This window comes from Meleagris gallopavo, chromosome 1 (genome assembly GCF_000146605.3).
Source record: "Meleagris gallopavo isolate NT-WF06-2002-E0010 breed Aviagen turkey brand Nicholas breeding stock chromosome 1, Turkey_5.1, whole genome shotgun sequence".
Taxonomy (NCBI): domain Eukaryota; kingdom Metazoa; phylum Chordata; class Aves; order Galliformes; family Phasianidae; genus Meleagris; species Meleagris gallopavo.
The window spans coordinates 105,673,373-105,692,363 of NC_015011.2; the positions used below are offsets into that span (position 1 = coordinate 105,673,373).

General features: G+C 41.0%; 1 protein-coding gene across 2 annotated transcripts in view; it reads left to right on the top strand.

Moving 5' to 3' along the window:
* Nucleotides 1-6: 6 nt before the first annotated feature.
* The window catches only part of PCP4 (Purkinje cell protein 4), a 52,541-nt gene continuing 33,556 nt past the window's right edge, over nt 7-18,991 (top strand). The window contains exons 1-2 of one of the 2 annotated variants that reach the window (XM_010723831.2): nt 32-68; nt 3,382-3,511. In XM_010723831.2, the coding sequence (XP_010722133.1) occupies nt 3,509-3,511 (3 nt within the window). In that variant the 5' untranslated portion in view covers nt 32-68; nt 3,382-3,508. Of the gene's footprint in view, nt 69-3,381; nt 3,512-18,991 lie in introns of both variants that reach the window. The other variant, XM_003202949.3, reaches the window with a different exon arrangement.

Sequence of the window (18,991 nt, forward strand, 5' to 3'; positions counted from 1 at the left end):
TGCGTGAGGGGCTGCCGGGCGAGATGAGCGAGGTGGGTGAGCGGCCGCTGGGCGCGGGCGTTGGGAGGGTAAGGGGGAGCCGCTGGTGCTCTTCAGAAAGTGTGAGAGAGGGTGGGGGGGTGGATGGGACGAGGGGTCTGCGGGTGCGGGAGGCATTGAGCGTTAAGTGTAATGTTTACTTTCCTAAGGTCAGCTGGGGAGGGCAGGGCGCTTCTGTTGCAAATGAACTGAGAGGTGTTTGTTGGCTGTGTGTGGGTCTGAAGCTCGTATCTTCTGTAAAGCTGTATTTAATAAGTCTCTACAGGTGTGTGTGCTCCTTCAAAGTGAGTGGTGTTGCCTTGTTTTGTGCTTTGAAGGACCGTGTGCCCCTGTTGAGAATTTGAAAACCAGAGTTTAAAGGTGTTTGTAGTGCTTTTCCCTGCATGGAATCATCATAGAGCAAACTGTGCGGGAGCCAGATGTGGGAGCTCATGGAAAAAATGACATCTCTGTAGTCTGATGCTAATGTGAACTTCATAAAATCTGACCTGGGAAGGATGATTAAGGAAAATAATGTGGATAGTTCTGTAGCCTGGAAGGATCGCTGCCTGCTTGTAAATAAGCTGTTTTAGGAGAAATATTCTGGGGGCAAACCAGTGTTTTTCTCTTAGGTGTGTACTTGGGCAGAATGACTCCTTGACAGTCAGTCAGTCAAGTGCCAGCCAGAGTCAGCTTGCAGCATCCCCAATTCTCCATTGCACTTTCCCTTGGGGATGAGTAGTGATATCTGTAATTACACCTTACCCAGCACCTATTTCTGGAGGCTATTTCCTGTTACAAAAGACCTGCCGCTTCTCTAACAATTGGCTATTCCTGTCTTAGCAACACAAGTAAAGCAAAAAGAAGCACTGAATTAGTTCTGACTAGCTGCTGTGCAGCTGTTATACTTTGGTGCTCTCTTAGGTAAAAGACTTGAGGTGAGGATCTGAGAGATAGTTGTGAGGAGAAACATTTTAGTTTGCGGGTCAGGCAAGTAGGAAAAGCAGAGGGAAGCCTCACTGTGCTTTCCTGCTGTTTGCAGGGATCTGACAGCCCAAGTGCACTTGCACCATGCTTTGTGACATCTCCTTGTCGCTGCCTGCATTTGAATTCACTGGGCAGAGTCCATGCTGTCTTCTTTTAAAGAAAGCAACTACACCTTTGCCACCCACCCAACGCTGGCTACTCCTTTAAGATAGCGTTTGGGGAGAAGTTCTCTGAAGAGGAATGGTTGAATGCTATACTGACTGCAGCTGTGCAAGGCACTCTTACATTATATTCCTGTGCTAGGTTGTACTTTCTCCGTAATTTCCCTTTCATAGTTTGAAATATTATTGCTTGCTTTGTGCATAGTGTGTCCTGATGAACATTAAGATCGCTGTTAATACCACCATAGGGGTTCTTTATTCATAATTTTCCTGGTGCCTCGCAGAGCAGTATTTCTAGCACACCTTCAGAGCTAGAAATGTTAGCTTTATATGATGCTTAAGTGCAATCAGTGTCTTCAATCCTACTGTCATTCAACAGATAACACTGGAGCATTTATCACCCACAGCTATACTGAATGAAAGCCAACAGTCAAAAGAATATTGTTTTTCCAAAAGACAGGTAGGAGCAACAGGACCAGCCCAAACCACCCCAGTTCAGAAGACTGCTTAAAAGCAGAGGCAAAAAAAGATTAGAAAGCAAGCTCCTTAAACATCTGTTTGGATGGGGGTCTTGGTGGATTTCAGTTGTAATTCTGTAACTGAATTTTTATTTTCTTTGTCCTAATCTGACAGAGAATCTGAGGACAGTGATTAAAAAAGGCTCATCTTGAGCCCTGAAAAGATTATCTCAAAGTGGTGTTGAGATGGCCAAAAGGTTTTAGCTTATGCTTATAATTGCTAGTATTTGAGTGAAACTTAAAATGCAGTGTAGCAAATTCTGAAGAGAGCTTTCAGATCCTCTGGAAGTTATTTCTTGAGACTTTTTACATGGCTTCTCATTTTATTGCCTCAAGTAAAATTAACTTAGTTCCTGTTTATGTGATTACCACTCTCCTGATGGAGAAAGCTGAAGAGGAAGCAGCCATTAATCTGACTATAGTACTCCTTTATTTTCTAGCAGCTAACTTTTTTTTCAGTGTGGAAAGAACTTCTCTGCAGGAAAATCTTCATCTGCAATTAGTCAAAAAATGTACTTAAGATACTCTGATTGCTGGGCAAAGATCTGCCACTGTAACTCCAGGCAATTTAAGGTATAAGGGTTTACCCAGTTGGATCATGGAAGTGTCCAAATGCATTTATTGCTAGATGCTTCTTGGTTTTAGCTGGAGATAGTTCATTATGTACTGAAATGTGTTCTTAGGTGTTGAAGTAACTTTGGAAATCTGTTCTCAAGTAATTGAGGAGCCTTTTCTGTAGGTCTGTAGGTTTATTCCTTCAACTTTAATGAGCTTGGAGAGAATGGCCAAGCTGTTCAGAGTTAGCTACTGTCATACAGCATCTATGAGGCAGATGCAGCTGTTCTTCCATTAAAGATCTCTGGTCACCTAGGATGAACTGGGGAAAGTCATCTTGGGTGTTGATTCACAGAAGAATGCCAAATCACTACATACACTTGCTAGTGAGCCTTTAAGCTTAAAACTCGCCTCAAAGAGTCTGTCAGCTTACCAGTGGAGTAACTATCTGACATGCTGAGTTTGTCAGGCCATCCTGACAGTATTCCTCTGGTGTGAAGGCTTGCAAGAAGCATTTTTAACTTCATACAAAGATTTTTCTTTTTTTTACAGCAGTCATTGCCACTCTTTCCTTCTGTGTTGAATGGCTCTGGTTGTTGTTAGGGATCAGTCTTACCCTTGGAGTCTGACTGTAGAGTGCTTAGGTCTCTTAGCTGGGCTTGGAATACAAAGAACTCCAGGTGTTTCTCTCTTGAGCTGCAGCAAGCTCATTCCTATTGTCTTATGACTCTTGAATTTGGCAACAACTGCTGACTTGTGCTCACCTCTGGGAGAATATGAAAGGTACATGATTGTGTTACCTGGGGGGATGTGCAGGGTATTTCTGACTCATCAGCTCAAATCTTGTGGGGAATGCCAAGCAGCTCCCAGCTACAGCCCAGAGTACTTAATTTGTATAACTTGGAGCTCAGATTCCCTTCAGATAGTTACACAGCAGTTGTGTTGGGGTAGATGTTGGCTTCACTAGAAATGTGATATGCCTAACACGGGGGTCAAAGGCTTGTCCTAAAATTTGAGCTTCATCAGAGTGAGAGGAGATGCCTCATAACCAAGGCAATCCAAGGCAAGTAATACCACTAACCTCATGGTGTGGGTATGTTTCCAGCCTATTAGAGCAACATAGGGTGTCTGCTTCCTTACAGATTGAAGAAGACCCTGGGATGTGTTTCCATCACTTCAGTCAACTACCCTAGCCAGGAGGTTATTACAGAAGGAGAGGAATGTAGCCAAGCATGGAACTTCTGGCATAAGTGCTGGTTTCTGCCTGAAATGGTAACTGTTTCAGGTAGTTAAGTGGAAAAGCTGAAACTCCTTCAGGGATTGCTCTCTGAGATTCAGTTTAATATTCCATAGAAACTGGGCTGAATTGTTGATACCTTGAGTCTTGGGACTAGATGTATTTAAACACTGAAGTGATGTTTCTAACATCAATAATCCCGATAGCAATAAATCAGAGAGATGGTTTTTGTTGTGGGGAAAATACACCACGTTTGTTCAAGGGAGCAATCGTACTCTTATGTGGTTCTTGCAATCTAGGTTGTTGAGGGAGGTGGTGTTTAGCAAGCAGACCTTTTGCAGTAGGATGAGGGGGTGGGGATGTGATGATGATGACAATGCCTTTTTTTTCAGATACTGCAGCGATCCTCAACTTTCAAACTACCAGTTTCACTGAGGTTATACCCACAATATGTACACAACTGCATAGATCTAAAGTGCAACTAGAATGTGGCAAGCTGGAGGAAGAAATTGTGCAGCTATTGTAGGATAGGGGTGGGATTGAAGGTGTGTGAACACTTTTTTTTTATCTCAAATTTACTTATTAGCTCTGTAGTAAATTCCTTCTCAAAAGAGGAGGAAGGAAGGAGTAACAAGTTTTTTTTTTTTTTAGATTTATCACTTTGACTACTCTTCCACTGGTGTGATTTCAGTGGATTCAGGCATCTTCTCAAACAGCACTTATGAATGAAGTTGGAAGCTAATCTCCTTAGTTTGGTGAAGGTGGTACAGTTTAGAAAGTAGCTTGTTTTCTTTCAGTGTGCTAACAGATTAAAAGAATGCCCTAATAGGGGACAGTCGGTTTCAGAAGTGTGCTTCAAGATAATATTATTTCCTTGTTAAAGAGTAACTTCAAATGAAAGCCTCTGTATCTGTAAAACAAGAGAACTGCATCCAGCACTTCAATAGGAAAACTAAGAGTATAATTTCAGGCTCCAAAGGCATGTAACATATTAATAAAATGCCCCTACAATTCTAATGTATCATCAAGCTTACAAGGATTATCTTTCCACCATTTCTATGCTGACTTGGTCAGGCTCATGATGAAATAAGGTATATGGTCAATGTCTGCTGTTATCTGTCTTATTTTCCAAGTCTATGAAATAAAAAGTAGTATGTTACTGTTTACATGGTTTTTGCACTGTTTTTTACAGAAAAAGAACAACTTCTAATAGACTGGCTAGTCCTAGGCTTTGGGTATGTAAATCATGTGATGCTCATTGCTTGGTTGAAGAGGGCTGAGAGAAGGCTGTGTGCATCAGAGGAAAGCTATGCCTTTCTTCATCCTGTCAGTTGCAGTGGAGCCTTAAAATCACAGGGCCATGCAACACTCTATTCTCTGTGAGGCATAGAATCCTTTAATAAAGATGAATAACAGCCTCTCTTTTTCTAAGAAAAGGTGTTCTGTTTCTTTTTTCTCAGTTGTTTAGACACTAGTTTAACAAAAATAGACATGCCAAATAAATAGAAACTAGGTGAAATCATAACTAACATTCTTTATCCCTTTACTTTTCCATCTACTTTTAATAATGGCAATCATTCTTTATTTCTCTTATGGAAACAAATAGAGGAGACAGATCAGATAGACTACTTGTCTCTTCTTAGGAAAAGAAATGACAGTCTTTCAAATGGGCTCAGAGCAAGCAACTGCGGAAGAGTTGTAATTGTGAAACTTGCTTTTAATGACAGGACTGGGGAGAAGTAACTCAATTTATCTTTGCTCTCCATGTCTCTTCCCACCTTCCATTTAAAAGAGTGTATGGAATAAGTGTTGCACTGGCCAGTCCTTCAGCTGCTATTTTCTCACCTGATCAATTCATACCAAGTGATACATACCCTTATTTATGAGCAACATGGAACTTGGAGGAAGAATCACAAGTTCAGTCAGAAGTGAAAATTGCCTACATGCCTTGAGTATTATTTACAGCTGAGCTGTCTCTCCTCTTAAAGAGAAAAGTACTATTTTGCAGACATCAAATTTTCTTACGTTATCACCTTAGTATGCAGTGCATGAAAAATGACCTGGAACAGAGGTGTACCTAATACTGTGAGAATGGTGAAGATAGACTGAATGATGATAGAGTGCCTTTGTTGAAGCTGATAGTAAGACCCAAAAAAGGGATGGGGGATGGAGGACGGGGAGCTATTAAAGGTGGTATCCTTCTGACTTCAAACTGTAAAGATTACCAGATTAGAGACTGCTGAGTGTTGTACTTGATCATTCTGTTAAATCTGCAGGTTCATTGGTCAGTACTCGGCTGAACATGAGCCAGCAGTGTGACCAGGAAGGCCAATGGCATCCTGGCTTGTATCAGCAATAGTGTAGTCAACAGGAGCAGGATGGGGATTGTCCCTCAGAACTGTACCTTGGTTCTAGTGAGGCTGCACCTTGACTGCTGTGTTCAGTTTTGTGCCCCTCACTACAAGAAAGACGTCGAGACCCTGGAGCATGTCCAGGGAAGGGCAATGAAGCTGTGAAGAATCTGGAGCACAAGTTTTATGTGGAGTGGCTGAGGGAGCTGGAGTTGTTTAGTCTGGAGAAGAGGAGGTTCAGGGGAGACATTATTGCTTTCTACAAGCTAGAGGGAATGGTCTTAAGTTGTCCTAGGGAAATTCAGGTTGAATGTTAGGAAAAATGTCTTCTGTGTAATCTCTAAAAGAGTGGTTAGGCACTGGAACAGACTGTCTAGGGAGGTGGTGATGTCACCAGTCCTGGAGGTGTTCAAGAAGCATTTAGATGCTGTACTGAGGGATGTGGTTTGTGTGGATGATATGTGGATGTGTGATATATAGATGGTTGGACTAGATGATCCTGGAGGTCTTTTCCAACCTTGGTGATTCTGTGATTCCCTAACATGTGGAGTTGGAGTGCTAGCTATGGCAGGATGTGTGCTAATGTTTATTTAGTGTCACAAGCAGGGTCTTGGTGTCTAAGGGCCTGGCAGAAGGTAGGAGCTGTTTTGTCACTAGCTTTATTTGCTGCTCTTTGGCTAGCTCATTTCATTCCAGTTACTCAATAGTGCAAGCAGGACTAGTGAAGCCAGTGTAGAATAACCAGATAAATGGGTGTCCTGGTTTTAGTTGGAACAGAGTCTATTTTCTTCATTGTGTCTAGTATGATGCTATGTTTTGGCTATAGGAGAAAAAGTGTTGATAATGCACCAGTGTTTTAGGTCTTGCTGAGCAGTGCTGTATGGAGCCAACAGGTGCACAAGGAGCTGGGAAGAGACAGAACCAGGACAGATACTGAAACTGACTTAATGGATGTTCTGTGTCATAGAATCAGAGAATGGCTTGGGTTGAAAGGGACATCAGGGATCACCAAGCTCCATCTCCCTGCCACATCCAGGGCCACCGATCTCTATATCTAACACTAGACCAGGCTGCTCAGGGCCCCGTCCAACCTGGCCTTGCCCACCTCCGGGGCTGAGCATCTACAACCTCTCTGGGCAGCCTGTTCCAGCACCTCACCGCTCTCATAGTAATGAACTTCCCCCTGACATCCAACATAAATGTTCCCTCCCTCAACTTAAAACTATTTCCCCTTGTCCTGCTGTTATCTACTCTTGTAAAGAGTTGACTCCCCTCCTGTTTGTAGGCTCCCTTCAGGTACTGGAAGGCTGCAATGAGGTCACCCTGCAGCCTTCTTGTACAACATCATGCAAAACTGTAAAACTGGGAAGTTGGCTGGGTGGGCTGTTTCTGCTCAGGGACTGACTAGGCATTACTCAGTGGGTGGTGAGCGATTGTGTTGTGCATTGCTTTTTTTTTGTTTAAAAGAAATACATATTTTATGAGATATAATTACTATTATTTCTCTTCATTTTCTGTCTTATTAAATAATCTTTATCTCAACTTGTAAGTTTTACTTTTTTTCTGAATTTCTCCTCCATTTTACTTGACGGCTGGGGGACTAAGTGAATGGCTGTGTGGTGCTTAGCCACCTGCTGATTTAAACCACAACAATGGGAACCAGATGTTCAAGTTCTAATGATTTAAACTCAAAGGCTGTATGCTGCTGCACCTGAATGGGGAAGATTGTGTGTTGGTTCACAGCACAAAATGACTATACTAAAAATGGGGAGGAGTGAAGAGCTGCAGGAAGCCTGGCTAGTTGTTTCACTCTGATGTAAAGTATTTATGGGGATTTCAGGTGTGTTATGTCATCCTCAGAAAAAATGCAGTTCAGAAAAATGCCCAAGCAAGCACTGATTAGGCTTATGTCCCTGGAAGTAGGACAACTCTCAGTGTAACATTATGCTACAGGTTTTTAATCTTGTCAAGAGTTAGTAGGCTCTTTCCAAGCGAATTGGAGGCTCTTTCCAAGCGAATTGGTGACTCTTTCCAAGCTGAACCTATTAGCATGCAAGATATTAAGGAAGAACAGTACTTTGAGTATGTTTTTATAGATACAGTAATACTCTCCCACAATAAAAAAAAGGTTGGCTTTAGCAAACTAGTGTTTCTGAGCCAGACTCATTCAGCTGAGTCATGTCTGGCAAGCCCTACTACTTGACATGCTGCTTTGCCTTTATGTCTCCATGAAGAACCTGTGCGTGTTTCAGCAAAGCCCTGAATAGTCTAGGATGAAATTGGATTAGTGAAAGAGTGCCCTCTTCTATGAGAGAACAAGGGAACTGGGCTTCGGATGTGCAAGATAGACTTCCCTTCAAAAGGGACTAAACAATGCATCATACAGATGAGTGCAGGTATCCTAAGGTAACTGCAATGTAATGGTTGGTAATGGGGAGTAGCTGGCCTGAGATGAGCCAAAGCATGTAGCTAAAAATGAAAACATTCGAATGCTCAAGTCCCAAGTCTTAAGGGCGAGGCAGTAGGGGAGAGGTGCATGGGCAGAAAAACAATTCTAATTAAAAAATCAGAAACATGTCTTTCATTTGATTTCTAGTTCTTTTTAGTTTCTAGTTCCAGTGCTCCATGTAATGGGACTACTGCTATCTTTTTTCTTTTTATTAAAAAAAAAAAAACTTTTTCAAATCTCAAGGACTAAATACTAAGTATTCTGGTTGTTGAATTTCTAAGCACAATTTCAAAACTAGTTTGAAATACCCTGAACAATATCTTTTATTGGAACTTGAGAGATACCATGTGGTGTTCTGGAATGAAATCCGAGCATCACTGAAAACCAATTCCTAAAATTCCAAACATATTTTAGTGGAATGTGGGGTGAAGGGATACAGAAGATGGAAACTGCTGCAAAATAGAAGCATCAACTTGATTGGAAGGAGGAGGAAAAGCAGACTAGGCAAATGGAGGTAGCTGGGCAAACAGGTTTCTGCAGATTACATGGTGGAAAAATAAGACGTGAGGCTTCATAGCTGCTTCATATGTATCACTACTCCACTCAGATCTGACAGATGCATCCTCATCACTTAAAGAGAAAACAAGCACATTGTTGGCTTGGCACACATTTAAACTACATATGCCAGCACACGTGTGCTGCAGTTTAAGCAGGTCAGCCAAATGCCCAAGGCAGGGTGACTTCATGCCAATTTTAATTGGCCAGTCAGTCTTGGCTAGCTATCACTTCAGCTTATTTCCCAAGCTATGGCACAGCATTAGCACCAAGCCAAGCTGAATGTGTCTCTATAGAAAGACTACAGGAGACCCTCAACTTGCTTCACAAGGATTTTGTTCTGAGTTCTGTCTTCCATTCCTGCTTCAAGTAGAAGCTTGGTGCATTTTCACCCTGGAGCTGGTTAAAGGGATGGATCTGCATATGTAGAAACAATTAGCTAAGGATCTAGCATTATTCCTGTAAATTGTGGGGAAAAAAATTATGAGAGTTACAAATCCAAATTCTAACAATATCTCTTGTGGTCATATCATATAAGCCTTTAAAATTAATAGATGTTTTCATCAGACTGCAACGTGTCAGACAGTGCACAGCTGGATCTAAGTGAATGTTGTAATCTGCTTTCTGTGCGAAACTTAGGTCTGTTGGGATATTAACAAAATGAATATGTGGCTTTATTTTCTGGAGGAAAACATTCAGGTCCTTTTTTAATGACTTATGTAATGGGTTGTCATTAACCGTATATGAACAAGGTGACAATATCGTGCTAATGTGGAGTGGAGAAAATGTGAATTTTCGCTGAACTTGTATTGGAAAGAACAGTTCTGTGGAGGAGTATTTGAGACAACAGTGAGGGAGCTTTTCTTGAATTTGTCTGACCAGTTTTGCAAAACTGCATGTAAGCCAGCAGCGTGTGATTGCAGCCCAGAAAGCTAACAGTATTCCGGGCTGCACCATAAGAGGGATGGGCAGCAGGGAGAGGGAGGGGATTGTCCCCCCCTGCTCTGCCTTTGTGAGGATCTATCTGGGGTGCTCTGTCCAGACCAGCAGTCCCCAGCACAAGAAAAACATGGACCTTTTGGGAAGGAGAACACAAAGATGATGGGAGGGCTGGAGCACCTTGGCCATGAAAGAAATCTGAGGGGAAATAAACTTCTTCAGCCTGGAGAAGAGAAGGCTCTGGGGAGATCTTGTTGTGGCCTTCCAGTACACAAAGGAAGCCTACAGGAAAGATCAGGAGAGACTCTCTTCCAGGGAGTGTAGTGGTAGGACAAGGTGTAATGGCTTTGAACAAAAAGAAGGGAAGTGTATATCAGATAATGGGAAGAAGTTCTTTACTGTAAGTGTGGTGAGGCGCTGGCATGGGCTATCCAGAGAAACTGTGGAGGTCCCATCCCTGGAGGGGACAGGGCCAGATTGAACAGGGCCCTGGACAGTCTGGCCTGGTGGGAGGTGTCCCTGCTCATGGCAAGGAGGTTGGAACTAGATTGTCTTTAAGGTCTCTACGATCCCAAACCAGTCTATGGTTCTGTGATTTCCTGAGAACTTGTTCCAAGGCTAGGGCATTGAAGGAAGTGAAAAATATTTAGTCCTAGGTCAGGTGAACTTGGTGAGTCTGTCCTTGGAGTCAGGGATGCTGGGAACTACCTACAGCTACACTGAAAATTGCTTTCCTAATTTTTCTGCCACTATTACCATCAAAGCTGATAGTAGCATTAATTTCACTGAGCAGCTGTAGGGTCCAGAGAGCTTCTGATTTGTGGAAATCTGTATTTTTCAGCCAGCTCTTGGATGAAGCTAGTGATCTATCTTTTTTTCCTCTGCATTCTATGTGAGCATGTATGAGTGCTATCCCTGAAGCTTGGCAATCGGTGTGACCTTGTGCATCACCCCATCCATTTTCCTTCTTAGTGTTGTGGGGTTATTTCTAATCGCTTGGCTGCTGCTTGGATGCACAGTGCCAAGGCAGCTTTGTTAGGAACTGCACTGCACTGGAAACAAAGCTGGTCCCCCAAAGTCTCAGTGAGTAGTTTTCAATGCATATCTGAACAATGAGGGACAAATTTCTGTCAAGTACAACCCAATTTCAAGGCAGCTTCACTGCCAATTCAGAGTTCCCTGCGTAGGGATGTCCTGGTGGCACAGAGCCAAAGATAACGGGTATGCATCATTCTCTTTGTGCAGCCCCTGGGTAGGGTGCGCTGCCAAGGCTGGCTGCAGTGTGCTCTCAGTCCAGTGATTTCCCCTGCTGCTGGAACAGCCCCACAGAAGCTGCTGTCAAAACTGAAAATGGCTGTCGGGCTGCTTGCGGTCACTGTCTGTGACCACACGGCCTGCCTGGAAGGTTGAGGAGCAAAGTGATGCGTAAACATCCGTGCTGCTTCCTCATGCTGTTGTCTTGAAAATCAGAAGGCTTTTCCCTATGGTGGAGGCAGGAAGTTGCTTTGTATAGTGACTTGAAACTGCTGTAATCAATAACTTCTCAGAACCTGGCTGGGCAGTTCTAACAGGCTGCAGTAACATCTGTTTACCCCAGAAATAAGTAAGGATGTGGGAAGAAAGTGAGAAGGAATTTTGTTTGACTTGTACAGCTGGGAAAAAAAAAAAAAAGCTAACAGAAAAAACACCCAAACTTCTGCAGTCTGGAAAGATGCACAGTCTGTTTTAATAATGATAAAGTCGATATGATCAGATATGAAGCAATTTGTCAGTGCAGACTTCTGCCATCAATAACCAAGCTGTCCCTTGAAGACAGCCTCTAACTCAATTACAGCTGGGTTTGTATCTTGGCAAATTAAATTACCCTCAATTTCAGCAGAGTTTGGGGGAATTAAATATAAAGTAAATATTTGTTTAAGAAAATCAACACCATCCATAATCAGCTATATCATGCCTGAGCAAAGAGCCTGACCCCTTAATTGGCTTAGTGCATTCTTCCCATCCGAGACTGCTAATATTAAAGGGTACCCAGGATGCCCTCTGAATTCAACACTTTGCCCAAGTCCCCAAGGTTCTGATTAGCTGCTCATCAACTGGCACAGTCAGCTGCCATTAACTGTGCCTTCACAGCTGGCCAGGGCTTATAATGGAGGTATGTTTGTGTGTGGCTAAACCTCCCTGGCACTGAGCTGCTTTGGTAGTGCCTGGCTGCCTGGTGTTTCTTTGAGGTTGTGCAGCATCACAGGGAGATACAGATCCATGTTGAATTGGCAACTGATTAAATGTTTTGAGATCTGTTTAGCAAAGAGTATTTTGAATCAGGGGCACTAGAATATTTACTTTAAAATTTTAAAAATGTAATGATTCCAAATAACTTCTTTTGAGAACACCATGGCCTCCAGATTCTTTTTATCAAGAACTTTTGTTCCATCTGCAGTTCAACTTTTTAGGAGAAAAAGTTCAGAATAAAAAGTTCAGAATAAAATCAGCTGCTGAAATCATTGGGGAATGCAATCTTTCTTCTTAGGAGTGTTGTGCAGCAGTGCTGGAACAGATCACCCAGAGAGAGTGTGGATTCTCTGCCCTTGGGGCTTGTGAGACCTGGCTTGGCAAAGAATTGACCATGTTCTCCTTCAGGGTATTTGTTGGACTAGAAACTTCCAGAGGTCTCTTCCAGCCAATGCTGCCTTGGTGCTATGGTTGAAATTCTGCATCCTTCCATCTGTACCTACTCATTTTTGAGCTAGGGCTATTGCATCTTTGCTCTCCTATGGAACAATCTCCTGAAATCATAGCAATTCCCACTGTGTCTAGAGGAATTAAGGAGAAAAAAAAAAAAACAAAACTTGAATGTTTCAAAGCAAGTTATATTTTGGTACTCAGTTTCCAGAATCAAATTGTGGTTCTTCCTCCCCACTTTACAGCCTGTTGCCTGTTCTGTTGGACTGATACAAACGATTAAACTCTTCTTAAGCCAGATGACTCCAGTGATTAATTTCAAGACAGCTCTGCAGAAAGATTACTATTAACTGGAATAATCTTAGTGATGCTATTTTCTGTATGGCTTTGCAAGCAATTCTATTTGGACAAATGAGGCCTTGAGGATGGAGAGAATCATCATCATCAACAAAGAATCATCATAGAATGGCCTGGTTTGAAAAGGACCTGAAAGATTATCTAGTTTCAAACCCCCTCCCCGTGGGCAGGGTTGCCAACCACTAGACCAGGCTGCCCAGAGCCACATTCAGCATGGCCTTGAATGCCTCCAGGGATGGGGCATCCACAACCTGGACTGGATCATACTGGGAAGGGGAGTTCTGAAGGCTGGTTTCCTGTCCCAAACTTCCTTTTCTGGAACTTTGGTGCCAAATTTAATGCTACCAGTAGATAAGAACTAATAGGATTAAAAAAGGAAGAGACCATCTGAAGAATTCCAGTAATTTTTCATTTATACTTCACAGCTTAATCAATCTATTTTTATGTAACTGAAATATTCCTCTTGGGTCACCTTGATATTTCCTATTTATCAATTTGCAGTGCAATTCGTGGACACAAGCATTACCATCCTTGTCCAAATGAGAGCTGAGGTATTTTTTTTGTTAGTTGGCTTCTGAAGGCTTATTTCATAGTTAATTTTACCTTGTTTATCTTGTGCTTAACAGAACTTAACGTGCAGTTTAGAGATTTTACAGTACCGCAGTAAGATACCAACTCACTCAAGCAACTAATGCTGCTGAAGTAAACGCAAGTATTTGTTCACATGCGAGTTCTCCTGTAAATAAGCCTTGCAGGATCAAGCCCTGTTTCCTGCAGGAAAAAAAAAAAAAGGATTACTTCTCAAGGCTGGCACGGTAATTAACAGGATTTGGGAAATACATTCTTGCAGCTGCTTTCAAAATTAACTTCAAAGATTCCGTTAATCCCTGCCTCAGAAAAAAAAGAAAGTGATTACAAATGTCTTCGGAGAAATATCTACTTAATAATGTTTTAATTCAGAATATGCTAATAACCTAAATATTAAGGAAGCTACCGTTTGTGCTAATTATGTTGATTATGTTTGGTGTTGGTGTAAATATTCTGTTTAGAACACTGCATTGAATTTGAATACAAAATCAGCAGGTTTTCAGTGTGTTGATTTATAAATTGCAGCACTGCTTTGGTGAAAGTGGGGCATAGTTCTCCTCTGTGCTATTAGAATCTATAAATACAGCACTGTAAGTGGGTTTCTGCATCTCAGACAGTGATTCTCTCTGCTCCTTCTTATTTGCTGCCTCACTCTTCAACCTGGAAGCATATTGGGTGCTAGTGCTAAGGACTCACCTCAAACCCAAAAGCTCTGGTCACAAATGAACTATCTGCGCCTTGCTGATTGAGGCAAATGCCTGAACGCTGCAAACACTCCCATGATTAAAGCACTCTGTCCATTGGGTGAACTAAGCATTTTATGTAGACTTATTCTTAAGTAGTTTAAATGACTAAAAGGTGCAAGGATGTGAATGCTGAGGTTCAAGTTGTATCATTTATAGAATGATGTAAGAAAATTGCACAGTAGATATTTCTGGAGAGGCTATATTTCAGCAGCTTGGTTCCACCAAGCTGTGACTTCTTGTCTTTTGAAGCTAGGCATGTCCCTGGGCAAATGGGGGGAGAACAGAACAGTCCTCAAATGCCACCACAATTTGAATCACATCTGTTCATCTCAGCCCAATTCTGGGATTTTAATGTATAAAAATAGCCATAGGAGATCCTTAAAATTAATGACAATCAATAGCTAGTCAAGTACAACACTATTTGACCCATGAAGATAATTACAAAAATAGTCAGAGTGCCAGGGATTGTTTAATTTTGACAGCCAGTATTGAAAGAGGAATCCTGGCACTCTTGCTCTGGCAATATTGTGCTGCCCTGGCAACGCAGGATGGCCAGAGAATAGAAAATTCCCACTGTGCAAAGGGACATGAAGAGTGCTACTTAGGTTTCTACTCTTTCACAAAGATCTGAGATCCTAGGGTGACAGCAGGCAGGAAAAAGTGGTAGTCTCCAAAAAGTCACTTCTACCAGAAACTGTTAGTCGTATAAATGAATGCTTTGTACTGAAGTACACATTGATAAATGTTTTTCATTCCTGTTGAGCACTCAAAAGATATGATCTGTGATTTCATGCAAAGATGTGCAAGAAGTCAGCAGGTACATCAGACTCATGGATACATTCAGACAAAGTATTGGCTAGATGCTCTGTGTTTGTTGCTGTTACCTTAAATGCGGGCTTCAAAGGACGTTTTTAAATAAATATTCAGTCTGTGATGTGGGGAAAAAAAGTGGAGAAACTTGTAAAGATGGCAAAATAAACCAATGAGAAGAGTTTGCTTCTAACACAGTTTTCATAGTGATATTCAAGCTTCTCTGGGACACTTCAGTTCTGACTGTAAGCGTTCTTTATTTATTTAGTGGGATTTAACATCAATCTATATCACAGACTGGTGTTGGAAACTTAAAATTGGAGTGAACGTGTGACAGTTTGTGCATGGCTCTCCTGTCATATACCAAAACACATTCTATTGTTTCCCGTTCATCTTCATGCATTTTGACATACAATTCCCAGGAATGTCCAGCAAAGAAGAATTTCACTTACTCTGTTGAATTTAGAATTTCAGTGTATATCCACTTGTTCCAGGTCATAGCTGTTTGCTTTTTGCCCCTACTTAAATTTTGGGTCTTCATCTAGTTTCTGACCTAATTAAATTTTTGCTAGATTTTAAAAGAGGAGCAATTGCACAATGCCTATTATTTTCAGTCGGTTCCAGATGTCACCTCATCACAGAACTGTTTTCCTGTGCCATGCATGTGTAATGTAGTGATCAACCAGCAACAGCAAATGGTTTCCTCAGGCCCACTACCTGTTTTTTTTTGTTTTGTTTTGTTTTTAATTGAATATTTGATCTTTGTTTTCAGTAGCAAATTCTTACCCAGTATAAAAAATCATGGAAGACATCATTTTCTCATAATCAGGAATTGCACATAGTGCACTTGGACAGGAAGTATATGGGAGATGAGGCTAATTGAAGGATGTAGCTTTGTGTGTTTTCTGTCTTTACATCTAATTTATTGCCTTTAGTGTGTAGGAGTGGGCATGCAATTGTAATGCCCTCAAAATTCTACGTAGGGAAAGAAGAGAAAAAGCACTATGAAGTAACGATGCAGTAATGGTGATATAAGTGTGCTTTGGGATCTTCCTGCACCTATAAGCAAAGTGAGTTCAATTGCGGCTTATTTCATTAGTCTAAACATTTCTGGTATCTTTTGAGATCAACCAACACTAAGTAAAAATCAGGCTAGAACTTTGTTTCCTTCTTTGTTCCTGGATGATGTCCACACTGACTGCACAGATTCAAGGTACTGAACAGGAGATACTTAGCCCTGTAATCAGTGGGCATCAACTCGGTGCATTTCCAGGTTGTTCTGCTGCAAAGTAGGAAAAGTACAAGCTGTACCTGGAAAACTTGGGAAGTCCTTAAGTGAATACTTAAAACATTTTTATTTGAAGAAAAGTTATAAACTTATAGATTACTAAAATATATTTTTCACTACTTTTCTCATTCTAGTGCTATAGCAGCTGCTTTTGTTAATTAAAGCAGAAGGCTGTGAAAAAAACACCGATGAAATATTTGGGTACATCTTATACACTTAACAGAAAATTCTGTAGAGAGAACAGATATCAGTGATAGCAGCACAAATTAAAGTCTCTCGGCATACAGCTGGCTCACCCATGACACAGACGTGTTGCTGCATTGTGCCAACATGTATTTCCTTCTGTCACACACCTGTGCCTTTTGTGTTAGAGGCAGACCTGGTAGCAAAATGAGGCTTAAGAAAAGCCTAGGATTTGTGCAGATTTCCCTGTTGTTATCCAGTCGATGAGAACAGAGCATACTAATGATATACAAAATGTGTCAGTGAAATAATTGTTTTAAAAAAAATCTGATTCAAGGCCACACCAGCCATTTCTGATATTAACTTTACAGAAACTTTCCACTGTTTCTATTTTTTTCTTTTATTCTTGAGAACCTTTCTCTCTTTCTCTCTTTCTCTCTTTCTCTCTTTCTCTCTTTCTCTCTTTCTCTCTTTCTCTCTCTTCCTTTCTCTTCCTTTCTCCCTTTCTCCCTTTCTCCCTTTCTTCCTTTTTCTTTAATGTAGACACAATATACTTTTAAACATCTGCAATCCCTGCTTTACTGGGATATGTCATGCTATGCCATATGGGCCCTGCACTCAAACGAAGGATAAAACCATTTGACCTGTTTGTCAAAGCTTCCTGACAGTCTCACCTCCTGATATTGGGCTTTCCATAGCTCCTCAAAAGTAATTCCTCTGCCTCAAGAAACTTCATAACCAATGCCTGGATACAGTCCCTAATGCTGAGGTGCAACTTTGAAGTGTTGTTGAAAGGGTACAGAAATCTGAATACAAGAGGGAATGTAACAAAAAGCAAAAATTAGGTTTGGGATTGCAGGATAGGTTAGGAGAATGAATAGAAAACCTCACTGCAGTGATTTAATCTTCTTATTGAGAAATCCTTCTGGCTGAAAACTCACTTTTTGCCCTTAGTTTGTACACCTGGGGACTAATTCTGTAGATTTTACACTACATTAGCGAGCTGCACTGTATGGCACTAAGAATTTAACAGGAAAGTAAACCTATTCTTCTCCTACTGTGGTTCCTGGCAGTAGCCCTTTTTCCTTCATCTTCTGACAAATTGGGAGTGACTTTGATTTTTAGAGACATTTTTAATGATGTGCCTTTGATGTTCAGCAAAACCACTGAGTTAAAAATTAATATAGCCCCAAGCAGTCATAAACTATGTTTCCTCCTACGCAACGTAGCAACAAAACTGTTTATCCTGTTTTACTGGATAATCATTATGGCTTTAGACTCATGTTCATTTTGGCTCAGACGTTTCCTCTTCAATACCCAATGGATAGTTTATTCAGTGCTTCTGTCCTAGTCCTTGGCTTACAGAATCTGAGGAACTTCAGAAGCTTTGAGTGATGGGAGATGGTTATGAGTTACAGGAAGCGAAAGGATTAGAATACTTTTAGCTTTTAACATATGGTCAGTAGCTTGGGGATTGCTTGTTTCAAAAAAAAAGCTCAGAAATTAGTACTATTTTTTTCCTATTTCAATGTTTCCTGTTGGCTTTGAGGACAATATCTATTATACCAGCTTTTGAAGGGCTTTAATCCATTGCTTCTTGAAGATACTCCTCCTCATGTTCAGTCCTTTGTTTGGAATGACATTGGAAACCTAAGCCTTGTTTGCAGCCTGTGGTAGCATTGTGAAAGGTGAAGAAGGATGCAAGAGGCTAATGTTAATAATATCAGCATCTTGAAAATGTGATTTTTTTTTTTTTTTTTAAATAGGTCCAGTGAATGCAGTGAATGTATTGAAGTAAAATACTGAGGGCTTTGCAAGTGGATGAATGTGTTGTATATGGCTTTTTTCATCACAGATGCAATGCCCCATTAACAAGAAACTGATTTTCTCTCTCAAATCCATTGGTCTTATTTGGAATACAGCACAGTGCTTTTAGATGAAATTATGTATGCAGCAGAGAAGGAAGGGCTATCAGAAGCTTGTTTAAGAGACTTGCAAGCTTTATTCTATGTCTGATGGTCCCCAAACAAGCTTTGTGTATTTAGTCTGATTTTAACTTAGAAAACAATTTTGACCTCATGAACAGAAAAAGTCTTCGGTGACTGAAGCTGAGATTTCATTTATTTTCTTTATCAGAACTTTCCCCTCTCCCAAAAGGGAAATCCTGAGACATGAAATGCGTGCTTCCCTATTCCAGCAGTGCATCAGCAGCAGACCAAACCTGACAGGTATAGCCTGGGGAGGAAAGAGAAGCCTTCATAACAGCAAGGCAGTACAGTCTGAAATACTCAGAAAGAACATCTAAAAAAAAAGCATTTGAAAGTAAATTTTTAGAAAAAGTAATATAGTTACTGGATTTTTTCTTCATAGAAATTGGTATTTTATTTTTTGGGTATTTTAATTTTTGGTAAATTTACACTGAAATCTTGTTTCAAATAGGGATTGAAATTGAAATATTGAAGTATTAACAAAGCTTAATTTAAAGGCGTAAATGTTAATGTGTTTGGCAAAACTGGCTTCTGGGTGGATTTAGTGACTTATGGCTGTTGTGAACTTATACTTTCAGATTT